Source organism: Pagrus major, chromosome 24, assembly GCF_040436345.1.
Source record: "Pagrus major chromosome 24, Pma_NU_1.0".
Classification (NCBI taxonomy): domain Eukaryota; kingdom Metazoa; phylum Chordata; class Actinopteri; order Spariformes; family Sparidae; genus Pagrus; species Pagrus major.
In genome coordinates this window covers 11,447,549-11,462,828 of record NC_133238.1, presented here as the reverse complement: position 1 = coordinate 11,462,828, position 15,280 = coordinate 11,447,549, and the positions used below count along the sequence as shown (strand labels likewise).

The 15,280-nt window shown below is 42.0% G+C and overlaps 1 protein-coding gene across 1 annotated transcript in view; it reads right to left on the bottom strand.

The window, feature by feature from the left end:
• Positions 1 to 14: 14 nt before the first annotated feature.
• Positions 15 to 15,280, bottom strand: part of nid2a (nidogen 2a (osteonidogen)) — a 36,140-nt gene continuing 20,874 nt past the window's right edge. The window contains exons 17-42 of the mRNA XM_073462475.1: positions 13,904 to 14,029; positions 13,287 to 13,420; positions 13,097 to 13,202; positions 12,833 to 12,966; positions 12,610 to 12,715; positions 12,096 to 12,229; positions 11,882 to 11,987; positions 11,564 to 11,697; positions 11,360 to 11,465; positions 10,537 to 10,670; positions 10,333 to 10,438; positions 10,069 to 10,202; positions 9,879 to 9,984; positions 9,572 to 9,705; positions 9,379 to 9,484; positions 8,232 to 8,365; positions 8,023 to 8,128; positions 6,097 to 6,226; positions 5,896 to 5,996; positions 5,637 to 5,809; positions 5,327 to 5,456; positions 5,066 to 5,237; positions 3,011 to 3,168; positions 2,479 to 2,602; positions 2,277 to 2,389; positions 15 to 1,027 (exon numbers count right to left, since the gene is read on the bottom strand). Coding sequence (XP_073318576.1) covers positions 1,017 to 1,027; positions 2,277 to 2,389; positions 2,479 to 2,602; positions 3,011 to 3,168; positions 5,066 to 5,237; positions 5,327 to 5,456; positions 5,637 to 5,809; positions 5,896 to 5,996; positions 6,097 to 6,226; positions 8,023 to 8,128; positions 8,232 to 8,365; positions 9,379 to 9,484; positions 9,572 to 9,705; positions 9,879 to 9,984; positions 10,069 to 10,202; positions 10,333 to 10,438; positions 10,537 to 10,670; positions 11,360 to 11,465; positions 11,564 to 11,697; positions 11,882 to 11,987; positions 12,096 to 12,229; positions 12,610 to 12,715; positions 12,833 to 12,966; positions 13,097 to 13,202; positions 13,287 to 13,420; positions 13,904 to 14,029 — 3,158 coding nt within the window. The 3' untranslated portion in view covers positions 15 to 1,016. The remainder of the gene's footprint in view (positions 1,028 to 2,276; positions 2,390 to 2,478; positions 2,603 to 3,010; positions 3,169 to 5,065; positions 5,238 to 5,326; positions 5,457 to 5,636; positions 5,810 to 5,895; positions 5,997 to 6,096; positions 6,227 to 8,022; positions 8,129 to 8,231; positions 8,366 to 9,378; positions 9,485 to 9,571; positions 9,706 to 9,878; positions 9,985 to 10,068; positions 10,203 to 10,332; positions 10,439 to 10,536; positions 10,671 to 11,359; positions 11,466 to 11,563; positions 11,698 to 11,881; positions 11,988 to 12,095; positions 12,230 to 12,609; positions 12,716 to 12,832; positions 12,967 to 13,096; positions 13,203 to 13,286; positions 13,421 to 13,903; positions 14,030 to 15,280) is intronic.

Here is a 15,280-nt window from a genome sequence, read left to right as displayed (position 1 = left end):
ACACACAAAGTCTGTCAAGTACCAAATCACATTTTATTGTTATAAATATCACATCTTATAAAAAGATAAAGATTTAAAAAGTAGTAGTAGTAAAAATATTTGGCAAAATAAAGAAAGTAACGTCATTTCATCTTGTGTGAAATACAGATTAGTAGTGCAGAGAAATGTGGCGGGACTGTAGTCACTGTGATCTGACTGGCACACAGCACTGAGGGAAATACATTACTTTGTAATCTGATTACAGAAACTATTTCAGTCACCCAAAAGTGGCAATGATTTTCCACCTTCCATATTTCATACAATTTAGATAGGTTTCAGTATGTAACATGACAGGTTATTTTAACTTCAGTCAGTCTGTTTCTATTCTTTACGCCACTAAGCTAACCATCCCCTGGCTCTAGCTTCACTGTCTGACGTACAGACAGAAAGACGATCACAAGTTTCCTTCAACAATCTTCTCTTCCTTGATCATATTTATATATCTGCCCAGAATCCACTCTGAATGCTAATTAATTAGCCTGAATTTAAAAAACACTGTGGCCAGCTGACCTCACAGAAATCTGATGCTCGGCTTCACAGCAGAACTTTGGCTCGAACAGTTTTAAAGCTCTTCATGTCGTTCCTCTTTGGCTTTAACAGAGAAAACCTACACTCACGTACATTTTAAAATCTGATTTCATTGTTCTGTAGCTTTAATCGATAGAAAAACAACTCACGTACAAAAATACAGTAGAAAAAAAACAAACTAGAAATGAGGTATAAAACAAATTTACAAAACAATTATTTGGGGGTTATATCTTTAAGGTGAGATAATGGGGGTGGGGTCAGGGTGAGTGGAGGGGTTGTAAATTTGCTCCGACGGTCGATCTGGCAACAGGAAGCTATCTTGCTTCCTACTGAGTGTCCTTTCTTCTGAGGGACACCGGAGAGGGCACTTTTATGGGTGGTCCTGCCCTCTGATCAGGAACTGCTCCAGAACTTTAGCACCAAAGGACCCCGCGGCTGCCAGTCCGTCGTTAGTGGGTCCCTGAGACACAGAAATCAGGAATTTAGAAGACAAAATGGCTCATTTTTGTCACATTTCAACTGGAAGAATCCTTTTTTCTTTAAATTTATAGCTGCAGGAGGAAATGAAGAGTCTGATTTTCTCTTCCTGTGTGAATCCAAATGTGACAAGATGAAAGCTTTAAGTGCTGCGGTGGCCTAATGACAGAACAAACAGACCCTCCATCCTGAACAAAGCCCTACACTTAACAGCTTGTGGTGACTGAGAATCATCTCCGTAAAGAGCATGTGTGAGTGTGTGTTCATGTATTCAACAATAACAGCTTTTAAGCCTCCTAACAAGTGTGTTTTAGAGCTGTCATCATGGTCAGAATTACACCGCTCATCTTTGAAGCGAGCGGCTGTTATGCTGTCTGAGGCTTTAGAAAGTGTGCAGACGTGACATTTACAGCAACGCACACGAGTGATAGCCGTCATTCTGACCGTTTTCACAGCTCTTCCATCGGGAGCAGATTTACACTGCGGCTCTGACAACGACACCGACCAAGGTGCTACTTTAGGGATTATCCTGTGTTTAGAGGCCTACTTTGTACTTTAACATGAGGCTTTGAAAGGACTTGAAGCCATCTGCAGACATCAACACATCAAACATGACGCACACAAACACAAAATACAGGTAGAGGGTCGCGCACAGCTGTGTAATCATTGTTCTTTGGTCTCATGTACGCAAAACACACAGGTTACAAGTAGAAGGGCGCAGACAGGTGTGTAATCATTGTTGGTGGGTGTGTGTAACACAGGTAAAGGTGTGGAGTAGAGTTGTAAGCCAGCTGTCTGATGGGTGCAGGGCGATGAAACAAAGTTTGGCTTCTTTGTGCAATAAAAAATGCGTTTAAATCAGCTGAAAATATGTGCTAATGTGCTGCTTTCACAAAGAAGTTCATATATCCTGTGATTCTACAGGACCTGAATGCATCATTCTCCTCCACCACCCTCCTGTGTGGGGTGAACTGTGTTTTTTTTGTCTCAGCCTTCAGGGTTAAGGTGACATCTGGTGGGAGTTGACCAATGTGATGACATCACTGCGCACAAACCAATGAGCTCACTGTCTGGTGCACCTTGAAGTCTGTGTGTTTATGTGTGTGTGTGTTGTTATACAGAGCCAAAATTACCCGTCTGAACAGAGTCTGAAAAGAGTGTGTGTGTAAGTGAAAGAGAGTGATAGTGTGTGTGTTTATCTTCTATTAAAATAAAAAGTACACTTATCTCACCTGATAGACACTGGCTGGTTGCTATGGCGATGCCGTACAGGTGAGAGCGCTGGTCAGGCAGGTATTCATCAGTGAACTGACTGCTTTCTTTGCTCACTGCGATCACTCCGTCCCTACGAGGCAGCAGACAGAGAGACAGCTCATTGACCACCCGTCAGTAGTGAAGTTTAAGACAAACAGAGAGATGAACAAACATGGCTACCTCCTCCAGTCAGTGTAATAGAAGTGGTTCCTGTAGTAGACCATGCTGAATGGATAGTTGAGGCTGGAGTGGATCACTCTCCGACCTGAACCATCTGGAGACACACACTCTAAACGCTTCGTTCCTGACGTACAGAGAAAGAAAAAGGTGCATATTTACTTAAGTAAAAGTAGCAATACACAACGTTAAATACTGTCACGAATTCAAGGCAAACATTTAACTTCAACTATGTGCTGGGTTGTTTAATCTGTGACAATGCGTCATATTTTATAAGCTTATCGTATGTTATGTTTGTAAAATCTTAATTTGTAAATAGTAACTTTAACTGTCAGATAAATGTAGTGCAGTAAAAAGTCCTAAATATTACCCTCTGAGAGCAGAAGTGGAGTTGAAGTGTAAAGTATCATGAAGTAGAAAGACTCAAGTATCTTAAAACAGTACTTTAGTATTGTACTTAGTAAATGTACTTGAACTTTACTACCAATAATGGTGGAAGCAGTTGACCAGTAGTCACAGTGACTGTGGTGTTTACCTGCATCGGCCCAGCAGACCTGTCCTGAAGACGAGTCAAATGTGAGAGCGTTTGGCAAACCAACCCCGTCAGACACCACCACCCTGCGGTTCTGACCGTCCACCGACGAACTCTCGATCTTCGGAGCCTCTCGGTTCCAGTCTGTCCAATACAGAGTGCTGAGGGGAGAAAAACAGGAGTGAGGGATTAGACGAGACACGACACAGGATCCAGGCTGGATTTCTGCATCATGTTGAACACTTTAGAGAGGACGAGTAAACATATTTTTGCAGTCACTGTGTTTTTGCTTTGGTATGGAGCGCTGAGATCTGGCTAATATAATGAGACAAGAGGAAAACCACACACACACAAGAGTGGGTACATATGGGTACAAGAGCAAAGGGCTGGAGGGACCGGCTGTCTCATACTGATGAGGTCACGGTCAGGTTACTCTGAGCAACATGCGACCTCTGACCCTCAGCGTTCCCTGGGCTTTTTTTGCGGCTGTTTCATCTGCATACATCAGAACACACTGACCGCACTGACTAACACAAGTAGACATGTTTTCATTTTGACTAAACTTCATATTTCTTCTGGATGTGTTTTTGTGGTGAATCAAATCATTTTTTTATTGTTTGCAACATTTCAAAACACCTAAATGTGGATGTGAACAGCTCCGGGCAGAGTGTGTGTGGGCTGCTTATGACGCCACGCTGCCTCTCATCTGTGTGCGATGGTGTACATGTGGGGCAGTCCGCTGGGAACGACAGGTAACACACACCACATGAGCAATCAGCTTACACACACACACACACACACACACACACACACCATATGTTTATGAGTGTGTACGTTATTCAGTTTGATGAACCTATGGGCAAGCAGATGTTGGTGTGAGACATTCATACACGTGTGCATGATTTTATAGTGCATGTGCTCGCTGTGTGTGATTATGTTTCTGCATGTGTATGTGTGTGTGTGTGTGTGTGTGTGTGTGTGTGTGTGTGTGTGTGTGAGAGGGCAACATGTGCTGGCTCAGAAATCACAGAGCACATGCTTAATCATAAGTGTACCCGTGTGAGGCAGTAATTACCTTTAGGACTTGGCTTTTTGTCAGACATGCACACACACACACACACACACACACACACACACACACACACACACACACACACAAACACACACAAACACGCACACACTTGGCCTTCAGTCAGATAGTTTACTTTAAACCGTCAATCCAAATAACGTGAAACGCACATTTAAGGTTTTATGAGTCGGGTTATTGCTGCGATGTTTAATCATTTGTATCACACACATTAACACACACACACACACACACAGACACTCTCTGACTCACAGTGACACACACACGCTCTGTTGTGAACACACACACGTACATGCATACCTGTTGATTATGTGATTAGTACCAATGATGAAAAGCAGATGTTATTCCTGGAGAGCTGACCGATGACAGCCCTGTACTTTTGTGTGTGTGTGTGTGTGTGTGTGTGTGTGTGTGTGCGTGCGTGTGTGTGTGTGTGTGTCCAGGTTTAACAACATCAGTAAATCCAGTGCAGTTTTCTTGGCTCAGTTTGGTGCACAAAGCATTTAAATGTCACCTAAATGACATTATTATCAAACACACTCCACCCTGAGAACCACCACCCATCGATTTCCTTATCGCCCGTCTCGTACTGATGAGGTCATGTTTGTGTCACAGTCTCCTGACTCCAGAAACCAGACTCAACAAGAATCCTCTCCGCTAAAGGCTTTAAATATTTAAACTGCGCTGCACTAATGAATTAGACACAGGCTGTGTTGACTCATAGCCTGTCTGAGGATTAACTGTGTTGGACTTCATGATCGCGGTAATGGGCTGGAAACCATCTGTGCGCTCCTCTGATATGAAACCACTCTGGATACAGTGAGAGCTCGTTCTGCTTCAGGATGTTACACTTGATCGCAGAGAGAGTGTGTGGGCGCCTGTTTATTTGTACATGTTTGCAAATAAACCTTGCCAAAGCTTCAGAAGTGGCAGGTTTTTTGAGATGGATGAGGACAAGAAGAGAGCTTTACCCGGAGGAAGAGACCACTATGATGGCGCGTGGGTTGACCAAGTCCGTGTCGAACAGCGTCCGCCTCCCGCTGCCGTCCAGGTTGGCGCTTTCGATCATGTCAGGGTTTGAGTCGACCCAGAATATCAACCTACGATTGACGTCCACCGCCAAACCCTCTGGACTGACCAGATCTACAAGCAGACCATACAGAAGGTATTGACATCATTTAAACATCACACAACTTATAGATATGAGGGCGTGTGTGTGTGTGTGTTCTTACCTGTATTAATGAGGATCTCAGGCTCGGCTCCAGGAGACATCGAAGCTCTGTTGATTGTTCTCGCAGACAAATCTGTCCAATAGACTCGGTTCTCTTTGCAGTCATAGGCTATTCCGACAACTATGGAACCCTGGACACACACACACACGATAGTAAACAACACCGACACTTAAAAGATGGATAAACTTAATTAGATAAAATGTTTGGGGACAGTTAAATATTCAAAGAACAACAAGAACTGCCTGTGAACATAAGAGCAAAGAAAAAACTGTTAGTACAGCATGTGTGTTTTTATCCGTTCATCTCTTACATGTAGAGTCAGCAGTGTTTTGGCCCGACTTGCATCCAGTCTGGTACCGTTTAAAGGCAACGCCCCTATTTTCTGTCCTTGAGCGTACAGCAGTGTGATGTCAGTGTTTGTGGGCGGGGTTACATCTGGGCGGGGCAGTGGGCGCACGGTGGGCGGGGCCGCTGAGGGAAGGCCTGGGACAAGACAGGATGGATAAAAAAAAGTTTGTATTCTGTTCAGCACGTAAACAAACATGTAGCACAGGTGTACAGATACTCACATGCGGGTTTGACGACATCATGTGATCGAGTGCCAGGAACCTCCCGGCCGTCCTGGTCCACACACCAGCAGTAAGTCGACTCTCCATAACACTGGACTGGACTGAGAGACAATTCAAAAGTAATTTGTCGTTAAAAAAATGATTTAAACTATTGTTTTTTGTTGTGTGTGTGTGTGTGTGTGTGTGTATGTGTGTGTGTACCTGAATTGCCCATCTGGCTCACACTGAGGCAGGTACTGTTGTGGCTCTGGTTTCCCGCCATAGTGCTCGATCAAACTGCTCCTCCATCGCTCACACACGCTCTCAGGGCGCTGGGTCGGAACCACAGGGACTGAGGGGGACACGAATCAAACACACCCAACGTTGATACTCTTTTTAAAGTTAAATATAACTCTCCACAGCTCTAAAATTACAATTTGGATCCTATCCTACTGTCATTTGTCATTATTTAGGTGTATTCTTAGTGTGTTTTCTTGCTGTAGTTTATATTCCAGCGAGAGGTGGAGCGCTTGATTAATGGTGCAGGAAGGCCCTGTGTTTAAAGAGGCGCACACTCACACACACATCTTGCTTTTGTCAATACTGTTTACCTCGTAAAATCCCTTTAATAACTCACTTTATAGGAGAGCTTAAGAACTAAACCCAAAACCACTTTAGGCTTCCACTAATGTTTATACTGGCCTCTCTCTCAGTCTCAGTAAATTTCTAATGTGAGACTGCACAGTTTCTAAACTAAGACGGAGATTAGGATGATATTTGAAAGGCGGGTGAGAAGAGATCAGAGAGGAGAAGAGAGACAAAGACTAACAAAACAAGTAGACTGATGTCTCTCACTAAGTTTTTCCAGCAGGATTTATTTCAGTGGCGGTTATGAATCACTTGGTTTTACATCTATTTACTGTTTCACCACATGACCAACTGAATTAGTGGTTCCTGTGTCTCTTCCCAGAAATGGACAGCACATGGACTGTCCACTATATCAATGATATTTCAATCCTCAGGCTGACTTACTGTGTTGGCAGTGAGTTGTATGTGGGCAGGCATAAATACATATACTATGTATTTATGCCTGCCCACATAATAATACTAACTTCAACCAGCACACAAATAGTTTAATGTGGGTGTTTGATGGCTGCATCACGTAAACTGCTAAATTTGCTGCAAATTTAATTCATGAATGCAAGTTTTTCTTCCAGCTGTATTGAGAAAAATTTGATTCATTCATTGTAATTGTACATAATTAAGTTTTTTTAATAATTACTTCCTTGTTTTGATATTTTCTTGTTTGGACTGACTAAGGTTTTTATTATCTTGAAAACTCTCAATAGCAGTCCAATAAACTTTTTATATCAAATGAATTAACAGATATTAATATTGTTAAATTATGGGGGTTACATCCACTCAGTAATGTTTCTTGTCTCAACTCCTGATTTGGATTAATGAAAATGATTCCCAAACCAAAAATGAGCAGGAAATGCCCCGCCTTCATCAACAAGGAATAGGGCTCCGGTGCAGTAACCACCCAAAAACAGAAAAAAGAAAATCTGTGTTTGTACTGTGCAGCTTCCAGGTGTGAATGACACAAAGATAAGAGCTCAGATAAGTTTTCAAAAAGCAGCGCATACATACAACTCATGTGTTTCTGTGTGTCTGCGTCTGTAGGGCGGGTACAACACTGTTTTGTCACTCAGCTGCTCATGTTAACCTGTCTTGTTTTGGTGGTCGCTTGGCAACAGGGAGCAGCTCATCTTACCACCAAATGACCGCTTCAGATGTTCGGATGGTCGTAAATGGAATTCATAGCTAGAGCTGAATTTATAGGACAGCCTCTGTGTGAACATCAGAGTCTAAGTGAGAGCGAGGCAAAGAATCAAGTCATGTGTTTTCTGTGTGCCACAAGGACATTACTTGTTAGATATTTCTTTTAGATTGCTCACTAAGAAGCTCACTAATTAACACACTATATCATTTTAATATTTTAATCACACACACAAACCTTAATTTGTGGGTTTATGAGAGGCTGTGTGCCAGACTATTGTTTTCCCCATTCCCACTTGTTATGCTAAAATAACCAAGAGCCACAAATCATTGGCTGCTCAAGTATCTAGAAAATTCAAAGTGTCTCACCTGATCTGTCACAGTTTACAGGTGGTATACCAGCTGTTGTCCTGGTTCCTGCTCTCTCCTCTCCCCTACTGTCCACACACCAACAATGTCCAGTGGAGCTGTGACACTGTGACAGAATGATTTCAATGATCAAAATAATAATTAGAACAAAAACAAGAGAAACATAAAAACAAAACAAAGGAGAAAGAAGAATCCGTCTCAAGTTTTACCTGTTGAGGTGAGTACTGTCCATGAGCGTCACACTGAGGTACAAAGGCTCCAAACAGAGGATATCCCTCTGGGCTGGTTGTCTGCACACTGTCTCTGTGCTGCTCACACTGAGTTTTAGGACGCTCCGGTTCATCTGGAGAGAAGGACCAAATTTGGAAAGTTATTTAGTTATTTGGAAACACACAATGGGTTCTTGGGAAACTGTAATTGTTTTCCTTTCCAAATTTGAGAAGCTAACTCAGCTGACTCATTCAAAAGTAAACTCAAAACACATTTATTCACATCAGCCTACAACCACATTTAGACTGCCCTTAAGTGTTGAACTAAAGAGATCCAGCTCATATTAGGTTTCATTGTTTTATGTGCATATTTAATATTGTTGTATTTTACATCACCTTGTAAATATTGTGTTTAAAATGTTGTCTATGTAATTTATCTAAATTTTTTGCTAATATTCTGTAATGTTTTATTTTACGTACATTTCTTTAAAGGTGCCACATGTATGAATTTTGGTTCAAAACATTTGCAGCAGAATGTCCCGTCCTACCAACTCTATGCAGATGATATGCATTTTGTTGTCTCTCTTCAGACACAAAGATGGAGGCTGTGCATCCCAAGGTGTCTCCTCATAACTGCATTCAGTCAATCACTTGTATTCACATTATTTACAATGTTTTGGGTTCTGATCAGATTCATCTGTCGCTAAGATTTTCTTGTGTGCAAGAACTTTCTAGCAATTAATTCTGACTTCTGCGACACCTCTCTATTGTTAGATTAATAGTGTCTCCTTCACAGACTTACTGTGAGTTATTTTGGCACAATCCATACAACCATCTGGCGTGCATCATGCTCATTTCTCATTCTGTGGGTCCTGCAATCTACAACAGTTGGCTCGTTTCAAGCTCTTCTCATATTGTATAAACTCTATACTATAAATATTTCTGGCTGGCCTCATAAAGAATGTTTGTCAGCTTGTACATCTCACCCAGAATGCTGCAGAATGTTTGTATCTAACTCCAAAACTTTATCATCCTTCACTCTGGCCTCCTGCTTCTTAGCTGAGATGTTAAAACTACCTTGTTATATCCACTGTAAACATAGTCTAGGGGTCTTTGGCAGGTTAAAAACTAGAATTAGCAGTCTCACCTGGTTTGTCACAGTCTTTAGGTGCTGTACCAGGTGGAGTCCTGGTTCCTGCCCTCTCCTGCCCCGTTCTGTCCACGCACCAACAATGTCCACTAGAGCCGTGGCACTAACACAACAAAGAAAGATAAATTCAAGTTAGTCAAAGTATGATCACTCAATGGTAAAGTTATATAGGTGTGTCAGTCAGGCTAACCTGCAGTGGTAGGTACTGTCCATTAGCATCACATTGGGGTACATAAGCTCCAACTATAGGATATCCATCTGAAGTAGTAGCCTGCACTCTTTCTCTGTGGTGTTCACAGTGAGTTTTAGGACGCTCTGGTTCATCTGGAAAACATTTACAAGTTTACGCAAGTTATTAAGGAACACAAATTGTTTCTAGGAATTCTAAAATTGCAGGTCTGGGTGATATTAACTCAATTCCACATCAGCCCTGGCGAGTTATTTTACTGAGTTAACCAACTGTGGGACCAACGAGCAGCTTGAATTAGCAGTCTCACCTGGTTTGTCACAGTCTTTAGGTGCTGTACCAGGTGGAGTCCTGGTTCCTGCTCTCTCCTGCCCTGTCCTGTCCACACACCAACAATGCCCAGTGGAGCCGTGGCACTGTAATAGACACAAAGATCATTGTAGCTGCAACAACAATAAGGGTGCATAGATATCTCATTTACAAAACAATCAGAATGATACCTGTTGAGACGTGTATTGTCCATTAGCATCACACTGAGGCACAAACGCTCCTGGTATGGGATATCCCTCTGGGCTAGTAGTCTGTACACTGTCTCTGTGGTGCTCACAGTGAGTTTTAGGACGCTCTGGTTCATCTAAGGAATATTATCAAAAATTAGAAATGTAATGGAAACATCACTACATTGTTTGGCTTGTAAACTTCTCTTCATTAAAAGAAGCCATATGGAACCAGTGAGGTTCAATGAGCAGAATCTTTCTCCTCACCTGGTTTGTCACAGTCTTTAGGTGCTGTACCAGGTGGAGTCCTGGTTCCTGCTCTCTCCTGCCCCCTACTGTCCACGCACCAACAATGGCCAGAAGAGCCGTGACACTGAAGCAATAATGAAAGATCATTTACGTATTACGTCTACAATTCTATTCAAGTAATGCAAGTAAAATCATAACACAGATGAAGACAAAAATGTTTACCTGCAATGGTGAGTACTGTCCATTAGCATCACACTGAGGTACATAGGCTCCAACTATAGGATATCCCTCTGGACCGGTGGTCTGTACACTGTCTCTGTGGTGTTCACAGTGAGTTTTAGGACGCTCTGGTTCATCTGGAGACGAAAAGAGTATACATTTTCCTCAGTCCCTGTACTCTCATACTTTACTGAGTTATCTAGCTAACAGTAGGTATAGCAATCAGCAGTTAGCGGTTACTCTGGTAATATGCTGCCCACTATTTGTTTGAAGTTTGAAACTGCATAGGCTAGTACTTGAGGTTAATGCTGGATGTGTGGACTGGGCTGTGTCTGTATAAAAACCTACAAGAGCCCTTTAAAAAGGCACATTTTAAAGGGAACACTGGAGCGATGTTAATTTGCTTACTGTTAAATTTTATAAGTCAGTTGAAAAAGTGCAGAAGGTTATAAAATCCAGTCGGTTGGTATCAACAAAAAAAAAGAACAGAGTCAGAGTAACGTTTTCCACTTCCCACCACACACACAGTCTTGCAGTGATATCACCTGTTTTTCCAGGCATTCCAAGGCTGTGACCCAATGACCTCAATCGTGCACCACTTACAAGGTTAGACACACACTCACGTAAACGTGCTGTCTGTTTGACTTGTCATTGAGTTGAGGAATTAGTGGGTTCACAGGTCAATGTTTAGCAAGAAAGCCTCAAGAGCCATGACATAATACACCTGCTAACGCTGTTACTGCTGATAACAAAACCGTTTCAAGCACTCATGTGAAACTGAATAAAGGGAGAGGCCTGTCTATTCATGTATATTTCTATTTCTCACCTGGTTTGTCACAGTCTGTAGGCGGTGCACCCGGTGATGTCCTGGTTCCTGCTCTTTCCTGTCCCCTACTGTCCACACACCAACAATGTCCAGATGAGCCATGACACTGAAAAATACACATTTTCAGTCAGAAATTCTTATGTTATATTAAATTCAAAAACAATATTAGTTTATTTGTCTCAATTATCAGTCATTACTGCTGACCTGCAGCGGTGTGTACTGTCCATTTGCATCACACTGAGGTACATAAGCTCCGACTATAGGATATCCGTCTGGACCGGTAGTCTCAACACTGTCTCTGTGGTGCTCACAGTGAGTTTTAGGACGCTCTGGTTCATCTGGGGAGGAACGCATTAAATGTATTTTAATCTAAAACCAAAATGTTGAACTATTCCTTTAGTGCCTGAAGGTCTCTCCAGTTAGGTTGTCTGTTTAAACAATGATCACATTCCAGAGCTGTGAGTTTCCTCCAAATCTGATCAAACTTTGTTAGCTTGACAGTCAAAACAGTTAAGATCTCACCTGGTCTGTCACAGTCTTTGGGTGCTGTACCAGGTGGAGTCCTGGTTCCTGCTCTCTCCTGCCCCCTAGTGTCCACACACCAACAATGTCCAGTGGAACCGTGACACTAAAAGAACAATTACAGTAACCATAATGAATTCATCAAGCTTCAAAGTTACAGTTTAATGATTGATATGAAAATGTTTCATGGATTAAACAAATTACAAGCACTGACTTGTAGTGATCTGTACTGTCCATTATCATCACACTGAGGTACGTAAGCTCCGACTATAGGATATCCCTCTGGGCTGGTAGTCTGAACACTGTCTCTGTGGTGCTCACACTGAGTTTTAACACGCTCTGGTTCATCTGTAAATGAAGAAAAAGAATAAGCTAAGATTAACATAAAGGTTAGAAGGCAGGTCCCTTTTGATGCATGTACAGTACTGAGGCAAAACAGGATGGTGTCATCTGCATATATGAGCATTTCAGGTGGCTAAATGGCCACGTGTAGCATGCTGGATTAAAAGTTAGATGTATGAAAACAAGCTGACATTCTTCAGCAGCTAATGTTACATCCTTGTGTGAAGGTTTATAGAAAGTGGGGGAAGCCCATAATTGCTTATTTGCTTCATTGACTTTTAAAGGGGCACTCCACCATTTATATATAGTGAGTTAATTTATTGGTTATGGTTATTGCCTAAAACCCTAATATGGCAAGACAATATCTGTGAGTGCACCTTCCTCACCTGGTTTGTCACAGTCTGTGGGTGTTGTACCAGGTGCTGTTCTTGTTCCCGCTCTCTCCTGTCCATTACTGTCCACACACCAACAATGTCCAGAGGAGCCATGACACTGAAGTACATGATATCAGCAATAACAACAATTTATTTTTATTGTAATTAATTGAAGTTAATCTCTCTTCATTTGGAGGTGAAATAACGCTCTTTAAAACACTTATTTGGGACAAACCTGTAAAGGTATGTACTGTCCATTAGCATCGCACTGAGGTGCATAGGCTCCTTGTATAGGATATCCCTCTGGACTTGTGGTCTGTACACTGTCTCTGTAGTGTTCACAGTGAGTTTTAGGACGCTCTGGTTCATCTGTGGAGATAAAGATGAACAAAATTAAGGAAAAAAATGAAAAAATAAACAAATTTGACAATTTGGCATTCACTCTTTGATGCTTTTTTGATACAATAAGTGTGTTTTTGTCAGTGGGTTTTCATCTCACCTGGTCTGTCACAGTCTTTAGGTGCTGTACCAGGTGGAGTCCTGGTTCCTGCTCTCTCCTGCCCCCTACCGTCCACACACCAACAATGTCCAGTGGAGCCGTGACACTGTCATGAATTATTTCCAAATTTTTACATCACATAACCCAGGTCATCAGTCAGCCATGCACTTCACCTCCAGTCAGTGCTCACCTGCAGTGGTCGGTACCGTCCGTCAGAGTCGCACTGAGGGACGAAAGCTCCAACACTCGGTCGACCATCTTCACCGCCGCTCTGAAGACTGTCTCTGTGCTGCTCACACTGACTCTTTGGGCGAACTGTCTGTCCTGTAGACAAACAATTGAAAAAATACCTTTTAGTATTGTTAACATTGTATTTGGTTAATTTTAGATATGCATTGTTATTTATACAGTATTTATACATCACTGGGAGTGACCCCAAAGTAAAAGTGAACTACATCTACATGTAATGTCCACTTAAACTACGGGTCGACTGATAATCAGATCCGATATTTAGCATTGCTCTGATTACTGGAATAACTGATTTGTTATCTGATAGTAAATTACTTTAAAAATGCGCGTCTTTGGCTTTGACGCAGCATGTAATCTGCAAAGTAACTAGTAACTAAAATAATCAAATCAATGTAGTAGAGTAAAAAGTACAATGTGCCTCCAAAATGTAGTGGAAATATTAAGTAGCAGAAAATGGAAATACTTAAATAAAGAACAAGTAACTCAAAAATGTACCTATGTAAATGTATTTAGTTACATTCCATCACTGTGCATGACATAAGTGGTAATTTTACGGACCTTCCTGCTCGGAACAGTAGAAACCATCACCATAAAACCCAGCCTGGCACTGACACTGGTAGGAACCCAGTCCGTTGATACATCTGGCGCTGATGTGACATGGAGAGGAGCTGCACTCGTCTACATCTAAGGAAATAGAAGGACCGGGAATGAAAATGTAACAACCATAAATGTAGAAACACCTCAGATTGGAATTTGGAAATAAATATATACTCGACTATCTCCACATATTTATACTGAGCTATAAAATGATATTTGGCTGCTGGATGGAAATAATTTAGTTCAGTTGTACTGTATCTTATCAGTTTATGGTTTGAGGTTTTGGAAAAATTCAAGGCTTTATGTAAAGTGTAACATTATCTGTCAAGGAGGGAGGTGGGGAGGATTTAAAGGAGGTTCATCAGGAGTTCATACTGATGGGTGAAAGGAGGACACACACACACACACACACACACCAACATACACGTCAGCAGGACCTCTCTCCTCCACACATTCCGAAGCAAAACACACATTGTGTCATTGCTCCATTTGTCTTTCACTTTCACCCCCCTCTCTCCTGCCTTATCTCACCCGCTCCCTTCTCACATTAGTCCTCTCATTCCCACCCTCACATTTGTCACCCATCCTCCCCTCTCACTGTGTTTCCTTACTTTTGCAGCTGTGCGTTACTGTTGTGGAAGAAATGTTATGCCTGCGCTCGGACAAATATGTGGGTCTCTTCCAAAATATTCAGCTCATTTTGGAACATGCAGCAAAATATCTCTCATGTGGTGAAGAATGGAGAATGACATGGTTGCTGTTGTTGCTCCTTTTTTGATTTGCATGTGAGGAGCATTACATTTATCATAATTACAGTACACGCAGGAGGACAGGCTGACACAGCTTGATTCAACACAGAGCAGCATGTTTAGTGGTTGTAGTTGACGTTTTGCTGAAGCCAAGCCTTTATTTTAGTGGCTTTTAATGATATCCCTGTTGATGTAGTGTTTTCAGTTAGATGATGGAGTGTCATGAAGCTGAGCTCAAAGGCAAACCACTACAATGGGCTTGTTATTCATTTAGAGAAGAATTAGCAGGTGTTGAAACATGCCTTGAAACAACAGACACAAAAAGTAAAGAAAGGGGGGGTTAAGTGACCCTGCTTAGGGAACTTTCAAGTACTAAACAGATGCCTCAACCCATTCATCCGCTACAATCTCTTCTCTGAATGGCGCCAACTGCCGATATATACACCTGCACTCAGAGCACAGTTGAGCAGCAGCGAGTACAGTACAATCAAAGCTCAGTAGGCTGGTTAAACTATGTTAGAAACAAAAAATAATGCTGCTGATGTAGCTCAAAGCACCAAGCGAAAAAGCCTCATAGTTTCGAGCGTGG